General features: G+C 34.4%; 2 protein-coding genes across 3 annotated transcripts in view; one reads left to right on the top strand and one right to left on the bottom strand.

Annotated features, from left to right (window-relative positions):
• LOC120353006 overlaps positions 1–21,227 on the bottom strand; it is a 29,871-nt gene extending 8,644 nt beyond the window's left edge. The window contains exons 1-4 of the mRNA XM_039435424.1: positions 21,050–21,227; positions 9,150–9,197; positions 6,602–6,694; positions 1,039–1,176 (exon numbers count right to left, since the gene is read on the bottom strand). Coding sequence (XP_039291358.1) covers positions 1,039–1,176; positions 6,602–6,694; positions 9,150–9,197; positions 21,050–21,082 — 312 coding nt within the window. The 5' untranslated portion in view covers positions 21,083–21,227. The remainder of the gene's footprint in view (positions 1–1,038; positions 1,177–6,601; positions 6,695–9,149; positions 9,198–21,049) is intronic.
• LOC111055043 (furin-like protease 2) overlaps positions 1–21,268 on the top strand; it is a 718,014-nt gene that overhangs the window by 480,751 nt on the left and 215,995 nt on the right. The gene's annotated exons all lie outside the window — the stretch shown is intronic.

Genomic DNA, 21,268 nt, shown 5'->3' with positions numbered 1-21,268 from the left:
CAAACAAACTTTACAAATGTGAAAAATATAAAAATTTTCATATACAATACATTGCAAAAACTTACAATTGAAATATTTTCCATTTAAAAATCGATTATAATATTATCATTGGCGTTACCAGCAAAACTAAGTAGTTTGAGCGATGGTAACGAGTAATCAGTCGGCTATAATTAGTGGCTTGAGATTCAGTCGAAAACAGAAAAAATATAATAAAGAAAAAAGAAACATATGGAATGTATGAAAAACTAGAAAAAAAAATTTCAATCCGAAAAGAAGAAGTACTAAGAGTGAAATACTAAGAGAGCAGAAAAACTAGAATGAATTCATAATAATTCAAAAACTCAAAAGAAAAAGAGATGATTCATGTAATTATCAATCTACAATTCACTGTACATATGTAATCCACTTAGTAAGATAATGTAATTCATTTGTTGCATATATGCAATTCCTTTTGTAAGCAAAGAGAGAATTAGAAAAACAGTGATATGAATTGTAATAAATTGTAATACAATACAATGTTACAATGTTAATGTTACAACGAGTTTTTCTGCTGGTGAAATTGCATCCCTCACAACACATTCACAAGATGATATGTCTTCAGTGACTAAAGATCATCAATCAGTATGTACTCATACTCATACGAAAGTAGTTGAAAAACTGGTTGGGGTATTCCCTTAATTTTGCATATAGCTTCACAAATGAACCCATGGTTAACCGGACCCATGAACCCATCATTGTTTTTGTCTTCTCCACCTAGCCTTGTGTCTACGGTACAATATGCACAAACAGGAAAGCTCCTCTAACTCCATGTGTTCGCACTGAGTACGTGGGTCCAACTGCCGGATGCCTGCTGTCATGAAAACGTCGACAAAGCGCGCGGTTGACGCACTCATGTTTACGGTATCACAATTTCCAACGCGCGACAGACGTCGTCATGTGTATATACTGTAAAGAGCTCTGATCAGATGACGAGCGTCCGTGGCTGAATTTACACATACCATGATGAATTTCATGTTGAGGCGAATATACAGTACTCACCTGTTTACCATCCTTGAAGAAAGCAAATGCAGGAATTGCTATGTTATTGAAATGTAGATCAAAAGAAGTCGATTCTTGAGTGGTCGCACCTTCAAGTCCATAGAAGCATTTGACAGATGGATATTTATCGCAAGGAACCTATGTATGGGAAAAAGCAAAATTTAGGAAATTGTCTCACAAGTTGAGTTTTAGAGTACGATAATCCGCATGGATTGGAAGAGCCACTCAACACTCAACCAACATGATTCATACATCGCATCACTGCAGCCCTCAGTCACCCTGATGTCATCCTACAAATTGCTACAGACAATTCGAGCTAGAATTAACATGTTTATTTCTACTTTACTTGCCCTATTATTGGTTTTTGGTTGGTTGAAAAATATTGCTTTCCAAGAAAAATTAAGGTGTGTGTGTGTGTGTGTGTGTGTGTGTGTGTGTGTGTGTGTGTGTGTGTGTGTGTGTGTGTGTGTGTGTGTGTGTGTGTGTGTGTGTGTGTGTGTGTGTGTGTGCTAGCCTGACGGCTAGTCAAGCTATGAAAATGGAAAATTTTACTCGGGAAAACATTTTTTTTTCAAATATGAGCGCTCAAAGTTCAAATTTTTGGGACAGATCATTTCAAATTCAGTAAGAGATAAATCTATTTTAGATTCCCAATTATTGGGCTTCAAATACAATTCGAACGGAGAATTTCATATCGGAAGAGATTGAGCATGAAAATCTCTACAATTAATGTTTAGTAACATTTTCACCTGAAATTGAAAATAAGCTCGAAATTCGAGATGTGATTGTTCAATTGCAAACTGTTGGGAACTGTTGATTCTATCAAGTCTTCACTATGAAGAGATATCAGACCTCGTGTGTCTCTAGCGTTATTGTCCTGTCACCAGCTGGCTCAGATCTTTGAAAAGTATACTTGATATGCCTTGTATATTGAATATTCCTGAGTCTGGTTAGGTAATTGTGTTGTACCTTCATTAGAGAACACACTTATTCTTTTTTTCTTCTATACAGGCATTTCAACAGATAACCATGTCATCTGAATGTTCCTTTAGCAGGGTGAAAAAACTTCGAGGCCCTTACAGAATATTGTCAATCAAGGCATTCAATAAGCTGCCTGTTAGTGAGAGAAATATGAATCAACCCTGTTCAAAAACACAATTTGAAAAGCTGCTTACATAGAACCCATTATGTAGAAGAATTTTTCATTTTGCCTGTGGATATGATAAATACTAATTTTTAGTGATGATTATGTGGCGTGTATGAATTGGTTCATCAAATGTTTAGTTAGTTTCATAGCTAGGACTAGCAGGGAACCTGTGAATTGAAAGAAACATAGACTATTTTGTGAGATATTTATAATCCAAATTCAATCAAATCGTCATAATCATGTCTGAGATTCACCATACAATTGTCACAAAGTAAAATTGTGACGGGGAAATATTGCTAAATAATTAATAATATTATTGAAAGAAGCTCGGCTATCAGCAAAGCTAGCTGACCGCGGAGATAAGGAGGGTACCGATGGCGCACCATCCTCCGCGCATCGAGACGATTCTTAACGCCTCTAGCGGCGGCGAAACTCCATCCCCTCTACCTTGGGAGAGTATTTAAACGCCGGACGAGCCCCAGACCACAGCATTCCGCTCCCAACCTTCCTCTCCTGTACAGCGGCCCGTTGGCTGCCGTACATCCCTGACCTCCTGTCCTTGTACAGCGGCCCGTTGGCTGCCGTACGTCCCTAACCTTCCATCCTCCCAGAACACAGTGGCCCGTTGGCTGCCGTCCCTAACCTTCCATCCTTCCAGGGCACAGCGGCTCGTTGGCTGCCGTCCCTATTCTCTCACCCTCCCAGAACACAGCGGCCCGTTGACTGCCATCCCTAACCTTCCATCCTCCCAGGGCACAGCGGCCCATTGGCTGCTGTCCCCATCCTCCTACCCTCCCAGGGCACAGCGGCCCATTGGCTGCCGTCCCTATCCTCCCATCTCCCCAGGGCACAGCGGACCGTCGTCTGCTGTCCCTATCCTTCCCTCTCACCAGGGCACAGTGGACCGTCGTCTGCCGTTCCTATCCTTCCATCTCCCCAGGGCACAGCGGACCATCGTCTGCCGTCCCTATCCTTCCATCTCCCCAGGGCACAGCGGACCATCGTCTGCCATCCCTATCCTTCCATCTCCCCAGGGCACAGCGGCCCGTTGGCTGCCGTCTCTATCCTTCTATCATCTCTGGGCACAGTGGCCCGTTGGCTGCCGTCCCTCCTGTCTATCCTTCCTCTTCCTACTATACTGGAGCAGAACCGAGGCCATAAGACCAATAAAAAATTACATCAAAGTGTTGTCATCAGAGGAGAGAGCGACCTTCACGCCATTAGAAGCACCAGGAGGTGCTGTTCATGCCAGCTGAGGCACAAAGAAGGAAGAAGAGGAACTTCGGCTTGCCTCCTTTCTCCGCCCACATTACAACTGAGCTAAGTCATCCAGGAGCAACACCTGGGTGTCAATCACCCACCTCTGAAGCTACTCGGGGTGTACGTGATAGATTGGCACCCAACGTGGGGCACGAGGCTATGAAGTAAGAACCACTCAGCGACAGGTGCCCAAGCTGAGTTCAGAACCAACATCAACACAAACTTTACTCATGGACCCAGGCATGGTATGTGACAAAGTAAGAAGCTGGAGACTGTCAGTCGACGGCCAATCAGATGCTCCCAGCTTCTTAGAAAGGCTCGACGAGCTACAACAAGCCTATGGGCTTACTGGCAACCAACTACTAGTCGGGCTACCTGAATTACTTGTTGGTGAAGCTACCCTATGGATGCGTAATCAATGTGACCAGTGGAGATCGAATGTAATATAACAATCAAGTAAAATAACGTTACATAGCCCTCTAAAGGTGGGTCAAAAACCACTAAAGCTGCCATATCTCAGTTAATATTGGTCCAATCTCAAAAATTCTGGTACCATTCGATAGGCAAGTGAATATACTAGAAACATTTTTGTAAAACCAACGGTTTTTGAGTTATTCAAGAAACGAATTCTTAATGGCCGCCATTTCGTTTTATGGAATTGATAAATTATCATAATTTTTTTGTAGCTTTCCTACTTGTTATGAATGATTGTGTAAAGTTTTAATTTTGTATGTTCTATCATTATTCAAAAAATAATAATAAGTGGAAAGCAAAATGACCGCTGTGTGAGTAACTGAAGACTTCCGGACAATTTAAATATGAGGGGGTCAGAATACAAGGGGTTCAAGTGACATTTTTCATTTTTCACTTTCCTTGCCCTATTATCATAGGTAAGGAAAGTTTTGCTTTCTAAAAAAATGTAAAGTACCCTAATTTCATGTTTTCTATACGTTTCAAGGTCCCCTGAGTCCAAAAACATGATTTTTGGGTGTTGATCAGTGTGTGTGTGTGTGTGTGTGGTTGTGTGTGTGTCTGTGAACACAATAACTCCATTCCTAATCAACCGATTGACTTGAAATTTTAAACTTAAGATCCTTATACCATGAGGATCCGACAATAAGAAATTCAATAAAATTCAATTCAAAATGGCGAAAAAAAATGGTGGATAATGACTAAAAAATCATGTTTTTCACGGTTTTCTCGAAAACGGCTCTAATGATTTTCTTCAAATTTATACCCTAGATAGCTATTTTATAAGCACTATCAACTGACATGAGTCTCATTTCTGGGAAAATTGCAGGAGCTCCGTAATATTCTTGAGAAAAATGGTGGATAATCACTAAAAAACCATGTTTTTCACGGTTTCTCGAAAACGGCTCTAACGATTTCCTCCAAATTCATACCATGGATAGCTATTTATAAGCCCTATCAACTGACATGATTCTCATTCCTGGGAAAATTGCAGGAGCTCCGTAATATTCTTGAGAAAAATGGCGGATATTTAATAAAAAACCATGTTATTCACGATTTTCTCAAAAATGACTCAACCGATTTTTTTCAAATTCATACCCTGTATAGTTATATATCGGCTCTATTAACTAGTATGAGTCTCCTCCCTGAGAAACTTACAAGGGATCCACCCCATCCTTGAGAAATTTCCTTTGTAACTTCCTTCTCGTGTTTGAGGTAGGTGGGTAGAGCAGTTTATTCAAAAGAACGCATGTCGAAATTTTATTTGTAGTACAGCTGTTTTGACAACATTCAAAAAATCCTCTAATTTCATAAATTCAAACAAAGGAGAATGTACTCTGAAAACAATAACAATAGTATAATCGTAGTTTTATTCAAATTATTTAGCCGCCAATCGGCATAATGAATTCCCCTAGATTATCCTCATTTAAGAATGAGGCTTATAGATCAATGAGCAAGGAAAGTTGTGTGAGTGTACCACAACAGATTTTTTGAGTAAGCTACAGTAATCGATAGCTGAAAGTGGTAAAAATCTAGTATACAAGAGGTATAAGCGTAAGTCTAATCAGTGCTGACATCTGGTGTAGGATTTTTGAACCACATTTTTAAACAGCTGTTTATTTGATTAAACAAGGGGTCCAAGTGACTTAGATCCCTTGTTTACAGGACAATGGTATATTTAGACATGTTTTTCACCCAGGAATAATCCTTAGTGTATAAGTGGGGAGTTTGTAAACACTATGTATAACAATAATAATTATAGTTACTATATCATAAGAATAGTGAATAATTGAAGTTTTTCGGTTTATCATTTGATAGCTTGACACCTTGTGAGACCGAACTCCCCGGAGTAAATCCTATTATATTAATCGAGAAATTTCTGTATATATCTGCTTATTTTTATATGTGTTTATTTTTATATCTGGTTATTCATGTTTTACGGATCTCGAAAACGGCTCTAACGATTTCCACGAAATTTGTAACATAGTAGGTTTAAAGATTCGATTGCACTAGGTCTCATTCTCTGGAACGACATTAAAAGGATAATTCATCCTTGGAAAACAGATGGTAATTTCGTCGTCTCTCGATAACAGGAGATGCGTGTGCCTGTGTGAGAGAGAGACAGGATTATTTTCAGCTGTGTAATCATAATCAATCAGCGAGAGATTTTATCTAGCTAGACAATTTTTAATCGATTTGATCAACATAGTCTGATTTGTTGACATGACATGATAATCCTCCTAAACTATAGTATATCATAATTTTCAAAGTTGATAATTATTTGACAATTTTAAGTGATTAGTGACTGTTATTTTCTTATTCGATTTGGTTTGTATATGATCTGAATTATATATTTTTTTTTTTTTTTTGAATGTTTGAACAGAGAATTAAATCTGAATTCAAGTGTTTGGAACATAACGAACTTTCTGGACTATATAGTGTATAAATGAAAATTCGAGAAAGAAACAGTTTTGGGCATTGCCTGTTAGTACTTACCCAATTATTTCAAAGAATTGTGTTTGGTTTATCAAAAAGTCAATGAATGAATAACGAGCGAAGCTCTGTGCCCCGATATCAAAATATAGTGGTAACAAATATGTGGACTGCAGCTAGTGCATATTATTCATACAGATTGTGATCAACAAACTCATACGAAATGTGTTAGCTTTGTCCTGAAGTACTCACCTTAAGAAAATCTAAGTTCTCGTTCAAATGAATCTTCCAAACAAGCAACAAGCAATACGTGCCACCTTTCGTCATCATGGATTCAAAATCTTTCTGTAACAGGTGTAATGATAGCTTGAGTGGAGTTCTTGAACAAGGTGCAGAGGAGTATAATAATCAATGCTAAATAACTTTCCTTGTCCTATTACCACAGATAATAAAAGTATTGATTTCCAAAAAAGAATAAGGTACCCAAATTCATGAATTTCTATATGTTTTAAGGTGTTCTGAGTCCAAAAAGTGGTTTTTCAGTATTGGTTTGTGTGTGTGTGTGTGTGTGTGTGTGTGTGTGTGTGTGTGTGTGTGTGTGTGTGTGTGTGTGTGTGTGTGTGTGTGTGTGTGTGTGTGTGTGTGTGTGTGTGTGTGTGTGTGTGTGTGTGTATGAGTGTATGTTTGTCTGTGTACTGTCACCTGGTCATATGGGACATATATATATGAATCATATATTTATCTCATATTGATCAGGATTTTAGAGTTTTAATTTAGAAACGTTTAATGAACAGTGTTTTTGTCTTTGAACAATTTGTGTCATCGACAGAAAGATTGTTCATTTCACTTGTTATCAAAATTATTGTAGCTTTTCTTTTGTTTTTGATAACAAACGTGCTCGCTTGTGCGACTGATAAAAATATGTATTTGAAATGGCTTCATGTTTGGCATTGACTGAGTTATATATTAATACCCAAAATTTTACTTTTGTGTGTGTGTGAGCTCGTTCGTTAGGATTGTGAGTAAAGTCCGGCTGTTCTGGTGAAGGGGATAGATTTTGTTCTTGTTTTATAATACAGTTTTCCTGTCACAGTTCGGGCAGTTTAAAGAGAATTGTATTATTGAATAGGAAGGGATCTGAACCCACTTCATTAGATCAGTTTTTTTGATTTTTAATTAATAATTAACGTCGCGTTTCAACCAGTGGATGCCAAATTTGGGAAGCCATTTCCATAAAGGTGGGTGACTACTGAGTCATTGTTTTAAATTTTTCATAACCACAACAAATGAATCTTCACTAGCAGCAAAGCGAGTAGCCCTTGAAAAATTCATCTGTTTATTATTATTTCGTAATTTCTAATTTTGTACTAATAATTTATTGTTTGTTTTGAATATCAAAACCTGTACGATCTTTTCTTGTTTTTCATTTCCCCACCCTTACATATTCAGTGAAGGCAGATCATGCTTACATATTTGGTAGAGGTTTATCCTGCCATCCACAGTACACGCTATCTAATCTCCCAGTCAACGGAATGACTTAGGATTTGGAACTTGAGGTCCTCACAATATAAGGATCCGACACGAACAATTTCGATCAAATGCAATTTAAGATGGCGGCTGAAATGGCGAAAATGTTGTCAAGAACAGGGTTTTTCCGAATTTCTCGAAAACAACTCCAACGATTTTGATCAAATTTATACCTAAAATAGTCATTGAAAAGCTTTATCAACAGCTACAAGTCTCATATCTGTAAAAATTGCAGGAGCTGAATTTTATGTAAAAATTCATAGGATCTATGCGAAATTTCATTTTAGATTCCCAATAATCAGGCTTTAGATACTATCTAAACAATAAAATTCAAGTGGGAAAGATTGAGCATGAAAATATCTACAATTAATGTTTAGAAACATCTTAACCTAAAGTTGAAAATGAATTCGAAATTCGAGAAAATTTTTATTCAAATACTATACTATCAAACGAGCAATTTCTGTTTAGATGTTTATATGTTTAGATGTTCAGGTGTTTAAATGTTTAGATTTTCATATGTTTATATGTTTGTATTACACCGGATCTCGAAAACGGCTCTAACGATTGTCACGAAATTTGGAACATAGTAGGTTTATGATATAAAATTCGATTGCACTATGGGCAATCCCAGATTTCCGTGGAAAAACTCGCTGAAGGACATCAAAAGGATAATTGATCCTTAGAAAAACAGCTGATACTTTCGTCGTCTCTGGATGATAAAAGTGGTTGAGCAAGTGCTTCTGTGAAAAATTTAAATATCTCATCCCCGAAATTCATAAACTGACTTATAGCCAAATGTGAAATATAAACATGACTTGAAAGATAAAGAAACCTTAAGGGTTTGAATGTTGAAATTATCCATAAGTGATCAAAAAATAATAATCATTTCTAAAATAGAAACATATTTTTGCGATGTTTCCAAGTTCATCAAAAAAGTTATTTTTTATTTTAATCCTTCAATCTTAAACCTTTTTTTAGCAGATGCACTCAGCTGCTGGGTGGGTATTGATCAATTGGAAATTTTCAACTTGGTCATACAAAGTTAACGTAATATAAATATAAAGAAAATAAAAATCTCAGTACCCATAAAGTTAACGTAAGATGGAAGCTCAACCAATAAATTTTCTATAATAGATTATTGAAGTTGTTGATAATTTCAATATGAGCATGAAACTGCTGAACTAGATTCAATCTATGTGCTTCCAACTGCAGACCCCTGTGGAGCACAGATTATAAAACCTGCTAGTATTCAATATAATGAAATTCTACTCACCCATGATTTAGATTCCAATATTGCTCCTACCGCAATGGTAGGGAGAAGCTGAAAAAATAAATTGTTACCATTCAGCGTACAGAATTGAATAAAAATCAATTCAATCTGTTCTTTCCAAATTCTTGAGCTGCGTTCACACCAAAGCTATTAACAGAATGTTAATAACTTAATCTTCATAGATTCTATTAGATTGAACATAACTTATCATACAAATGATGAGCATATGTGTTTGTCAAGTTCCGTTCGATCTAATAGAATCTATAAAGATTGAGTTATTAACATTTTGTTGATAACTTTGGTGTAGACGCAGTTTTAGAAATGTAGACTTGACCTGATGTTTGGAGGATGTAAATATCAGAAAAATTAAAAAAAAAAATATTTTTGGTTCATCATCCTATCATAATTTGAAAAATGTTTGAATTGAAAAAAAAAAATCAAATAATTTTTTTTTTTTTTTATCATAAGGAATGCCATACTCCTAGATGAAGAATATTATCTATAATGTTTGGGAAAGGAATAAATGTGAAATTATAAAAAACAATTGTATTCACATTATTTATTATTATTTGAGTATAATCCAATTTATAGAGAGTAATAAAAAAATGTCTTGCTCCAGAGAGATATATGTTCTACCAGGACCTCCTAAATACCGGACCTGAGCATACAAACAAGATGGCCGTCATGGTTGGTGGACTAACTTACTGCCATCAGCTAGGTTCCAGTTCTCTCTAATAACTCATTACTGTTCAAAGTTATTTTTAAGGATGTTTATTTTTAAATAAAGTCCAGTTTAATTAATTCAATTGAGGTTCATTAAAGAAGTAATTGTTTGATAGGGTAACTGGACTTTATTTATTATCATGCACATAGCATTCAAGTGCAATTCACATGCACATAACTTATAATTATCGTTATTTTATTCTAGCCTAAGAATTCAATGTTCTCAATTTTCGCGACTTTGCTTGCTGGGGCAACTGATTATCATTCTTCATGTTGCTGTAATTGTTCAGAAATATTTTGCCCAATACCTTTACACACGATTTAATTGTGTTGTAAGAAGGTTGATTTGGAAAAATTGTAGGGAAGGCAACATCACATAGTTTCACTTTTTTTCTTGGAACAGTCACATAAGAACCATCTTCACAGAAAAACTTGGGCTAAGCTCTAGCCGGTGTGCTCCCCCTGTTATCTCAGTTATTATTGAAGATATCGACTCAATTTTTTTTTAAATGAAAGAGGAAGACAAAACAAAGCGCGCTAGCATATTTTTATACCATTTGATTCAATTTTAATATTAGAAATAGCTGTTTCAAAACTAACCTTATTTTGAAGAAAGGACGATTCTAAATATATTATTATCTCAACTATTTTTGAAGGTATCAACTCAATTTTTTTTCTGATGAAAGAAGAAGGAAAAATAGGTGTTGCTTCTATAAATTTTATTTTGAAAGACTAATTAAAACATTAAAAAAACAGTTAGAATTTCTGAAGTAGGACTCAACAATGAAGAATGAGGTTATGTAAACATTTAAACAATGAAGAATGAACTGTGATTAATGAAGCCAATAGGACAGCTGACTCATATATGGCCGAATTAAAGATTTCAAAATAAGCGATTGCTCAAATGAATGTTCGCATCAATTCAACTTCTTCGAAAGTGATTGAAGAGGTAACTGCAGGCAAGCATGGACATTGGAATACAATATAATGATTAATCGATGAATTAAATAGAAATTTGATATTATTCTGGGGATTTTTTCATTAAATAAATATTACGATTCTAAAACTGACCCTGAAACAGAACAGAAATTGGTAATTTTTGGTTTATGTGACTAACAATAAATTGTATCTCACAATATTGTATTGCACAATAAATTGTATCTCAACTATTTTTGAAGATATCAATCAATTTTTTTTTTTAAATTGAAGAGGAAGAAAAAATAGGTGTCGGTAATATAAATTTTATCCTAAAATACTAATTTAAACATTAAAAAAACAATCAGGTTCTGGTCAATTATGTCAGGTTCAAGTCATTTACATTTATAGTAATTAAGATGATTGAATAGAACAATTGAACATTGAGATAGGATTCAAGAGTTAAGATAAAGAGATTTTTCAAAAGTAGAGACTCTTGGAGTATGGGAAGAACTATAATGTTAAGAACTAGGAGTTGAAGAAGTGGTGAACAATGTACAAACCTTTACTCTTGATCACATTTTCTTATGACAATGATGAATTTTAATTGAATGAACTTGTTATATATTTATATTTGAACTACCGCCTATACAGAGTAGCCAACATAAAATATTGCACAGAAATGAAGAAAACACTGATTCAATTTATTACCAACAACATTTATTATACATGAATATGATATGATTATTCCAAACATTTGCATTATAATCTAAATTATTATCTATTGTACATTCCTACACTACAACATTCAAAAAGTTGAACCTGTTCTAGTATTTTCTATTCTGTATCATATTCGATTTAACAATATAAGTGTTCAATAAAGATCATTGAAATAATTCTACTGATAGTTCTTATTCTTTCAAAAATACTCAACAGAACTCTTGAATCAAGTCAAATAATTACTAACCTGAACAAGTATGACCAGCAAAGCTTACTGAGCCTGGGCCAAGACCAAATCTCTCCTAAACTAAGCTTTTTCTAATCTGAGATTTCATAACCTAAGCTTTTCCTAAAATTAGCTTCACCTAACTTGAGTTTTTTCTAACCTAAAGCTTTTCCTAACCTAAGCTTTCACTAACCAAAGCTTATCCTAACATAAGCTTTACCTAACCTTAGCTTCTTCTAACCTAAGCTTTCCCTAACACTTGACTTTTCCTAACCTAAGCTTCTCCTAACCTGAGTTTCTCCTAACTCAAAGCATTCCCTAACCTAAAACTTTTCCTAACCTAAGCTTTCACTAACCAAAGCTTTCCCTAACCCAAGCTTTTTGTAACCTAAGCTTTACCTAACCTTAGCTTCTCCTAACCTAAGTTTCTCCTAACTTAAAGGTTTTCCTCAACTAAGCCTTCACTAATCAAGCTTTCCCTAACCAAAGCTTTTCCCAACCTAAACTGTTACAAACCAAAGCTTTCCCTAACAAAAGCTTTTCCTAACCTAAGCTTCCTCTAACCTAATCTTTTCCTAACCCAACAGTTTCTTTACCCAAGTTTCTCCTGACCCAAGCTTATCCTAACCTAAGTTTCGCCTAACTCAAAGCTTTTCCTAACCAAAACTTTCCCTAATCAAAGCTTTCCCTAACCTAAAGCTTTTCCTAACCTGAGCTTGTCACGTGGTAATTTAAAACCAACAAATATTTTAAAATGAACCAATGAAATGTAATAGAACTATAAAATTGGAAAGAAGGTTAGACCTACTCAAAGGATAAATCAACTTAAATCAAGTATCATTAGCGATTAGGAGTAATAGCGTTATCAAAAACAATAGGAAAACATGTATAATTGTGATTTAATAATTATGAGAACCCATTGGTAAGATCAAAAAAAAATTATAAAGCGGCATACTTATTATTGGCGGATTATAGAAAATAAAATGCATGAACATTGAGGTTAGAATTATTTGTTTACATTTTGAAAAGAATTAGTCGATCTTGGATAAATCGATAATTATTAGAATCAATACTGAACGAATCAGATGATTATTCGATCAACCCATATAACAGGTTGAATTATATAAAATTTACTCATAAAGGATATATTATGTATACTAAAGGAAGTCGATGTGTAGAAATACGAACACCCATTATTTCTGTATAAATATTTATTATAATCTAAAAAAGCATGATAAATCAAGAGTATACAAAACTCATATAAAAACTAAATGTATTAACATCGCATGTTAGGATTTATTTATGAAAATCAATAAAGATTTTATGAATATCAATTTAAGATAAACACTCCATACATTTGTATAAAAACTCTTTTTTAGTTAATTTTTTCTATTATAAAGCCGAGGAAGCCCTGATTCCCAAGGCAACCATAGCAATTTAAGATAAACACTCCATACATTTGTATAAAAACTCTTTTTTAGTTAATTTTTTCTATTATAAACCGGGGAAGCCCTGATTCCCAAGGCAACCAATTGCATTGAGTTTATTAAATTGAAGGCCAATCAGAGAGTAGCTTACAGAATTATTCGTGGAAGAGACAAATTTTTCTGAAAACCTCCTTCTTCTGGCTTAAGATCCCGACCTGAGAGGATGCACATGGAGTTTAGGGTTCTTTCTTCCTCTTTTTAAAATTTTAAAACTATTAAGCCAAACCCTTTTTTAATGTAAAGTATTTGTATTAAGTGTCAATTATCTGTGAACTCAGTGCTGTCAAAGAGTTCGTGATTTGTAACGATTCCCATAAAAATATCTTTTATTCGAAAGAAACTTATAAAAATCTGGATCACGCATTAGCCCAGCAGTGACGAAAAGGAGCCTACCTAATTAATTATTGGAAATAATTAATTCAATCCACGAGACCATCAAGAACTTCAATTCAGTGAGTGATAAGTCAAACGAGCTCGTTTTTTCTACGTTCAGTGGGGTAATTAATAAAAAAAAGCGCTATTCAAATTAACTTGAATTAAATAAAAAGTCACCACGTGTTGAATAATATCACATCGTTCATAAGAGCATTTTATAAATTTATTTAATATATGTGGGAAGCTTACTTCCATGCACAGCCCGAATTCATATAAATCCCTGAGATCTCATGTTTGAATATTGATTTATTAATTATAATTTTGTCAATTGAACAAAGTATATCATATCAAACTTATAGACCGAACAGGTTTTTGTTTGCAGAATTTTGTATTGATTGGAAGTATAAGTATCAGTATTAAATATAATATATTTATGAATTTGAAACTCACTATTGTGAATATTAGCAAAGCCTGTGATAATTATTCAGATTTTAGGAATAGATTATTTAAGTGAATTATAGATATATCAAATATTTTATGCACACCTTTTTTATGGGAATATATTTTGTGTTTTATGTCAGCATACAAACTCATAGCATTTTTTATTATATCCTAACTCATCTCGTGATATACAGTTCGAGCTGTTTTAATACCAACAAATATTTGGCAGCACTTAAAATTATTGAATCGAGTAATATTAATCTTATTCAGAGCACTCAATATTTATCATCCTTTGATGATATTCATCTCATCTACCAGAACAAGTATATTAAGAAATTATATTAATAAGGTTCCAGTTATATCATATAAGGATCCAGAGAGCTTCAAGAACTGGTGTTGTAAGTTCTAAGGAATTTTGGAAGGGTATATTGGTGAATACTTGTATTCACAACGAGCGTTTTAAGAATCAACTAGAAACAACTATAGTTGGTCCTTATTATTCTCTAGTGGTACATGGTTACTGATAATCGGTCATCAAATATTCTTTTACTTTCCTTATTGGTATTCTTCAAGAACTTCATAGAAGCAGCGGTAAGAATTATCAATCACCGGTCACTGAACCTTATGGTGATTATTTGTATTTATAAAATTCATGTTTCTACCACTGAGCTAGAGCTGAGGTTTGAACCCAGTAATTTTGCGAGCCGGACGGCCTTAATTTTTTGTGAATTTATTCGCAAAAGAGGGAATTCAGAGACTGCTCTTATAAATATCAGAAACATCGTATTATCTGTGAAGGGTTTACAATTCACAACTTCACAAGCTTTCACTAAACAAAGCTTTTCCTAACCTAAGCTTTACCTAACCTTAGATTCTCCTAACCTAAGCTTCTCCTAACCTAAGCTTTACCCAATTTTAACTTTTCCTAACAAAAGCTATTCCTAACCCATGCTTTTCCCAACCTAAGCTTTTCCTAACCTAAGCTTTTCTCGACCTTAGCTTCACCTAACCCAAGTTTCTCCCAACTCAAAGCTTTTCCTCACCTAAGCTTTCACTAACTAAAGCTTTTCCTAACCTAAGCTTTACTCAACCTTAGATTCTCCCAACCTTAGCTTCTCCTAACCTAAGCTTTCCTAACCAAAGCTTTTCCTAACCTAAGCTTATTCCTCACCCAAGCTTTTCTCAACCTAAGCTTTTCCTAAACAAAGCTTTTCCTAACCTTAGCTTCTCCTAACCTGAGCTTTTCCTAACCTTATCTTTTCCTAACATAGGCTTTCCCTAACCTTAGATTTCCCAACCTAAGCTTTCCCTAACTTGTGCTTTTTTTAACCTAAGCATTTCCTAATCGAAGCTTCCCCCAACCAAAGCTTTTCCTAACCTAAGCTTTCACAAACCAAAGCTTTCCCCAACCAAAGCTTTTTCTAACCTAATTTTCTCCCAACCCAACAGTTTCCTAACCTAAGTTTTTCCTAACCTAAGCTTTTCCCAACCCAAGATTTTCTCAACCTAAGTGTTTCTAAGCTAAGACTTCCTAACCAAATCCTTTCTATGCAAAATCTTTCCAACCTAACCTCCCCTAACCAAAACTTTCCTAACCTAACCTTTTTCAACCCAAACCTTTGTAACCTGAGTTTTTTACCATCCCCAGCCCAACAAAGCCCAACTCAAACTAACAAATGCAGTCCAGCCCAATCATTGAGCTACCCTCTAACCAAGCATTTTCCAACCTAATATAACAAAGCCTTACCAGATAAAGACTGAGCAACCCTCAGACTTGCTCAGTCTTCATCACTTAAGGTTTGATAGTCACATCAAACTTTGGTAGGTAGGGTTTCATCAATATCGTTAGATACAGGAGAAAATGTGGTCAGCAGTAATGGTTAGCTCCATTTGAAAATATTCTCAACATTTTTCAGGCAAACAACCAGCACATTTTTGATATTTTCCAGATTTCCTATCAACTTCATCAATAGCTTTAAATACAGGAGAAAATGTGGTCAGCAGTAATGGTTAGCTCTTTAATGGAATTAGAATAATTTTTTTCAAATTTGATAGTCTACATTTGAGTTCTAATTCAAAATGGTTTTTTTTGTTGAAAAAATTGAAGATAGTGAAAATTATAACTGGAACCGTTTTAAGCACAAGTTAGCCTGTGGTACTTTTCTGTAAGTTGTATAATTCTAAATGATTGAATAAATAAATGAACTTTAATTATTAATAACTAAATGAGACTTCACAAATTTAGTACCCATTGGGGTTACCAATTTTTTCAAAAAAAAAGTATTCCAATTATGGGAAAAAATGTAGATTGAATTATAATTTAAATATATCAAATTGAAGTTTGTAAAACAATAACAATAAAATAAATATTGAACTCTTGAATCATTAATCGAACAAGTTGAAATCGGAATCTTTCTTATCGAGCAATTTCAAAAACCGATGACAACTTTATTTAGCATGCTTCAAATTTGTGACCTTTAGAGAATAGAGCAGCAGCTCTATAACTCTACAAGCTACAACTCTATGGTGCTAGTAAAAACATGATAGGATTATAGGTTGGACAAAATTCAAAATTTGCTGTTAATATTAATAACATTAAATTTCATTGATTAGAATTGTTATTCAGTTACCGACACATATTTTTTCTTCTTCTTTCATTAAAAAATTGAGTCCCATAATATCTTTAATAATAGTTGATACAAATTATTATAATTTAGAATCGTCCTTTCTTCAAAATAAGGTTAGTTTTGAAACAGCTATTTCTAATATTAAAATTGAATCAAATGGTATAAAAATATGCTAGCGCGCTTTGTTTTGTCTTCCTCTTTCATTTAAAAAAAAATTTGAGTCGATATCTTCAATAATAACTGAGATAACAGGGGGAGCACACCGGCTAGAGCTTAGCCAAAACTTGTCCTCTTTAATAATGTATGATGCTCTAAAATGATTGATACACACAGCCGAGTTGTTGGTGACTTTAGAATCTTTCTACACATTGTCCATTATTTTTCCCTAGCTCTTTATCTTTGGGAAAAGTAAATATTGTCACTTAGGGGGTTTTTCTATAATATAGTTCGATTTACACCCAGTGACACAACCATTCCTAGGCATGTTCAATTAAAACTGTTCATAGGCATATGCATACCGTACTCATTGTAGCATGTTGTTATAAAGCTGAATGTTGAGTTACGGATGGTAAACAAAAATGAATCTAGGCTACGGTTGAATATTATAAAATTATTGTTGATTAAAACTCTTTGAACACTGAATACACTTCGAACACTCAACACTCACTATAAATTTTGAATTCTAAAAACTTTAAGCAGCGTCTACACCGGAGTTAATAACACGAGTTATTAACAAAAAGTTATTAACTTGACTGAATCGTCAAAAATTTCTCTTGACAAAAGTTAATAACTGATGTTTCTAACAGAAAATTCCTTGTTATTAACAAGATCTTGTTATCAATATAATTGACTTCCATATGATTTCATTCAACGAGACTATTCATTTGATATACCAGCCGGAATAAAAAGCAAAAAATTGTCTTCAAATTTGAATTGAAACATATGTGTGTGATCATTAAAATAATGATCTTCATCTGATCCAATGTAAATAAATTATAATCCATTTACACCAGAGTTGAAAACAAAAGTTATCAACATAAGTTAATAACATTTTCTTTTTGCTGCTAGTTTTGTTATCAACAAAAGTTAATAGCTTTGTCACGTGTTTCGTGACGACACGTCACGGTACAATAGGACAGGAAGCACTATGTCAATTTAGGATTTTTTCTAGACATTTTAAATTAATAAATTATTTATTATTTTTTGATAAAAAATAACAACAAGTCAATGTAACTTACTGAGCGCGAGGTCTACTGTTCACTGAACTACTAGTATTGTATGAGCTATGTAAATTGAAGTCCCTTAGTTGATTTTATGGAGAGGAGAGACAAGCCCAGCTGCCCAATCTATACTGATGGAGAAAAAGATGCCACTTCAGCTGCAAGAACTTCAGAGTACGAACATGTGAGTATGGAGCCGCATTAGCTACAAACTTATTAGCGGCGATTAAATATTCCATTCATCAAACATTCGATATAAATTTGAAAGAGAACATCAAGCTTGATGAATTTCGAATAATTAAAGTGAAATGGGCAATAATAACAGATATTGGATTGAACTCTATACTGAGTCTCTTTTAATTCATACCATCGTATACCAGTAGTTCTGTGAACAGTAGACCTCACGCAGTTATAAACCGCAGCCTCCTCTTATAGTGTCCATCAGAGTGAATTCCTGTCTGTATATTGTCTGTATCGGTGTGAAAACGGCTAATGGCTGTTGGAGTTGGTGTATCGAAAATGCTAACGTCAAAAGCTAATCTCCTTCAAGACATACTGGCAACAGGACAGCCCAAGTTCAAAGCAGAGAGAGTTTGAGAGACGATACTATGTTCTTTGAATTATTAATTGCATACGTTATTGCACTCAATCAGTAGTTCATTTATTTATTTATTCACAATAGAGACAACGGGTTTCTCCAAAAATATCTCCTTAACAATGAAAATTGTACAGATACAAATGAAAAATATAATACGAACTTATGCAATAATAAATAATACAAATAACGAAAATACCACCTAATTCAAAAATAAAAAATACAAAAATTTCAAATACTTATGAAAAATGAAACAAATTGAGAATTCAGAATTTATAAAGATTAAAGAATATAATAACAAATAATGAACAAAAATTTTATCAATAGAATAAAAAAATGTATAAATGAACGACGTAATATGTACGTCCAAAACCATATGTACATCCATACTGATACACCAACTATTAATTTGAACAGATCATGCTTACAAAATCTGGTGTGGTATACTCACACAACTTTCCTTGCTCATATTTGAAACTACGATCAGACTTCTGTATATGTGTATATATAATTGTTTTCAGAGTACTTTTTCCTTTGTGTAAATTGTGAAACTCGATGATTTTTTTGTCCTCATTTTTTCAAAGTCGTCAAAACAGCTGTTCTTCAGATGAAATATCTCGACTATGTATTCTTTTTATGAACTGCGCTACCTACCTCATGCACGAGAAGGAGGTTACTAAGTACATTTATCGAGATGTGTTGTACCCCCCATTAGTTTCCCAGAAAGAAGACTCATGCCAGTTGATAGAGCTGATAAATAACTATACAGGGTATGAATTTGAAAAAAATCGGTCAAGTTATTTTTGAGAAAATCGTGAAAAACATGTTTTTTTAGTAATTATCCGCCATTTTTCTCAAGAATATTACGGAGCTCTTGCAATTTTCTCAGAAATGAGACTCATGTCAGTTGATACGGCTTATGAATAGCTATCCATGGTATAAATTTGAAGAAAATCGTTTGAGCCGTTTTCGAGAAAACCGTGAAAAAAATGGTTTTTGAGTCATTATCCGCCATTTTTCTTAAGAATATTACGGAGCTCCTGGAATTTTCCCAGAAATGAGACTCATGTCAGTTGATAGGGCTTATAAATAGCTATCCATGGTATAAATTTGAATAAATTCGTTAGAGCCGTTTTCGAGTAAACCGTGAAAAACACGTTTTTTTTTCTCAAGAATTTTACGGAACTCCTGGAATTTTCCCAGAAATGAGACTCATGTCAGTTGATAGGGCTTATGAATAGCTCATGGTATAAATTTGAGGAAAAACGTTGAAGCCGTTTTCGAGAAACCCGTGAAAAACATGTTTTTTTAGTCATTATCCGCCATTTTTCTCAAGAATATTACGGAACTCCTGGAATATTCATGGTATAAATTTGAAGAGAATCGTTAGAGCCGTTTTCGAGAAAACCGCAAAAAACATGTTTTTTTAGTAATTATCCGCCATTTTCACGGTTTTCTCGAGAAAGGCTCTAACGATTTTTTTCAAATTTATACCATAGATAGCTATTTATAAGCCCTATCAACTGGCATTAGTCTCATTTCTGGGAAAATTTCAGGAGCTCCGTAATATTCTTGATAAAAATGACGGAAAATGACTGAAAAACCATGTTTTTCACGGTTTTCTTGAAAACGGCTTTAACGATTTTCTTCAAATTCATACCATGGATAGCTATTTATAAGCTCTGTCAACTGACATGAGTCTCATTTCTGGGGAAATCGCAGGAGCTCCGTAATATTCTTGAGAAAAATGGCAGTTACCAAAAAACCATGTTTTTCACGATTTTCTCAAAAACGGCTCTAACGATTTTTTTCAAATTTATACCCTGTATATTATTTATCAGATCTATCAACTGGCATGAGACTTTTTCCTGGGAAACTGATGTGGTCCACCCCATCCTTGAGAAATGGACTTTGTAACCTCCATCTCGTGCATGAGGTAGGTAGGTAGAGCAGTTTATAAAAAGTACACAGTCATAGTCAAGATATTTCATCTGTAGAACAGCTGTTTTTACGACTTTAGAAAAAATCATCGAATTTCACAATTTACACAAAGGGAAGAGTACTCTGAAAACAATAATTATATATACACATATACAGTAGTCTGATCGTAGTTGCAAATATGTTGCCGCCAATTGTCATTATGTTATTCCCCTACATTATTCTCGTTTGAGAATGAGGCTTACAGTTCAATGAGCAAGGAAAGTTGTGTGAGTGTACCACACCAGATTTTTACTCTAATATTGGCGTATGAAGAAGGTTCCGTTTTTCTCTTATATATCCTTGAAATGCAAAATTTCCAAAAACCTTGTATATACGTCGCGCGCAATCAAAAAAGGAACATACCTGTCAAATTTCATGAAAATCTATTATCGCGTTTCGTCGTAAATGCGCAACATATAAACATTCTAACATTAAAAGAAATGCCAAACCGTCGACTTGAATCTTAGACCTCACTTCGCTCGGTCAATGATTTGCAACTGTGGTTTTTCTATTAGAGTTTTTCCTCAATCATTTCTCGAAAAAAACTGAGGAAAGTGGAGGAAAAAATCTTATATATGTATCTTGAGTACTTACAATAGTCAGTAGGCCAATAGTGGAGATATGCATATTGCACTTGCTCTCAAGTCTAAAGGATGAAGTCCAGAGGATGGAGTCTAGAGGATGGAGTCTCGAGGATGAAGACTTCGACGAGTGAAACGTGGTTGTAGAAACGTGGAGGACGACTCTGACACTAGGAGAATGAAGACCTCTTTTATGTGAAATCTTGACAATACAACTGATTGCTTGAACTAG

Source organism: Nilaparvata lugens, chromosome 9, assembly GCF_014356525.2.
Source record: "Nilaparvata lugens isolate BPH chromosome 9, ASM1435652v1, whole genome shotgun sequence".
Lineage (NCBI taxonomy): Eukaryota > Metazoa > Arthropoda > Insecta > Hemiptera > Delphacidae > Nilaparvata > Nilaparvata lugens.
Note: the sequence above shows the minus strand (reverse complement) of the source record. Positions and strands in the feature narration are given on the sequence as shown.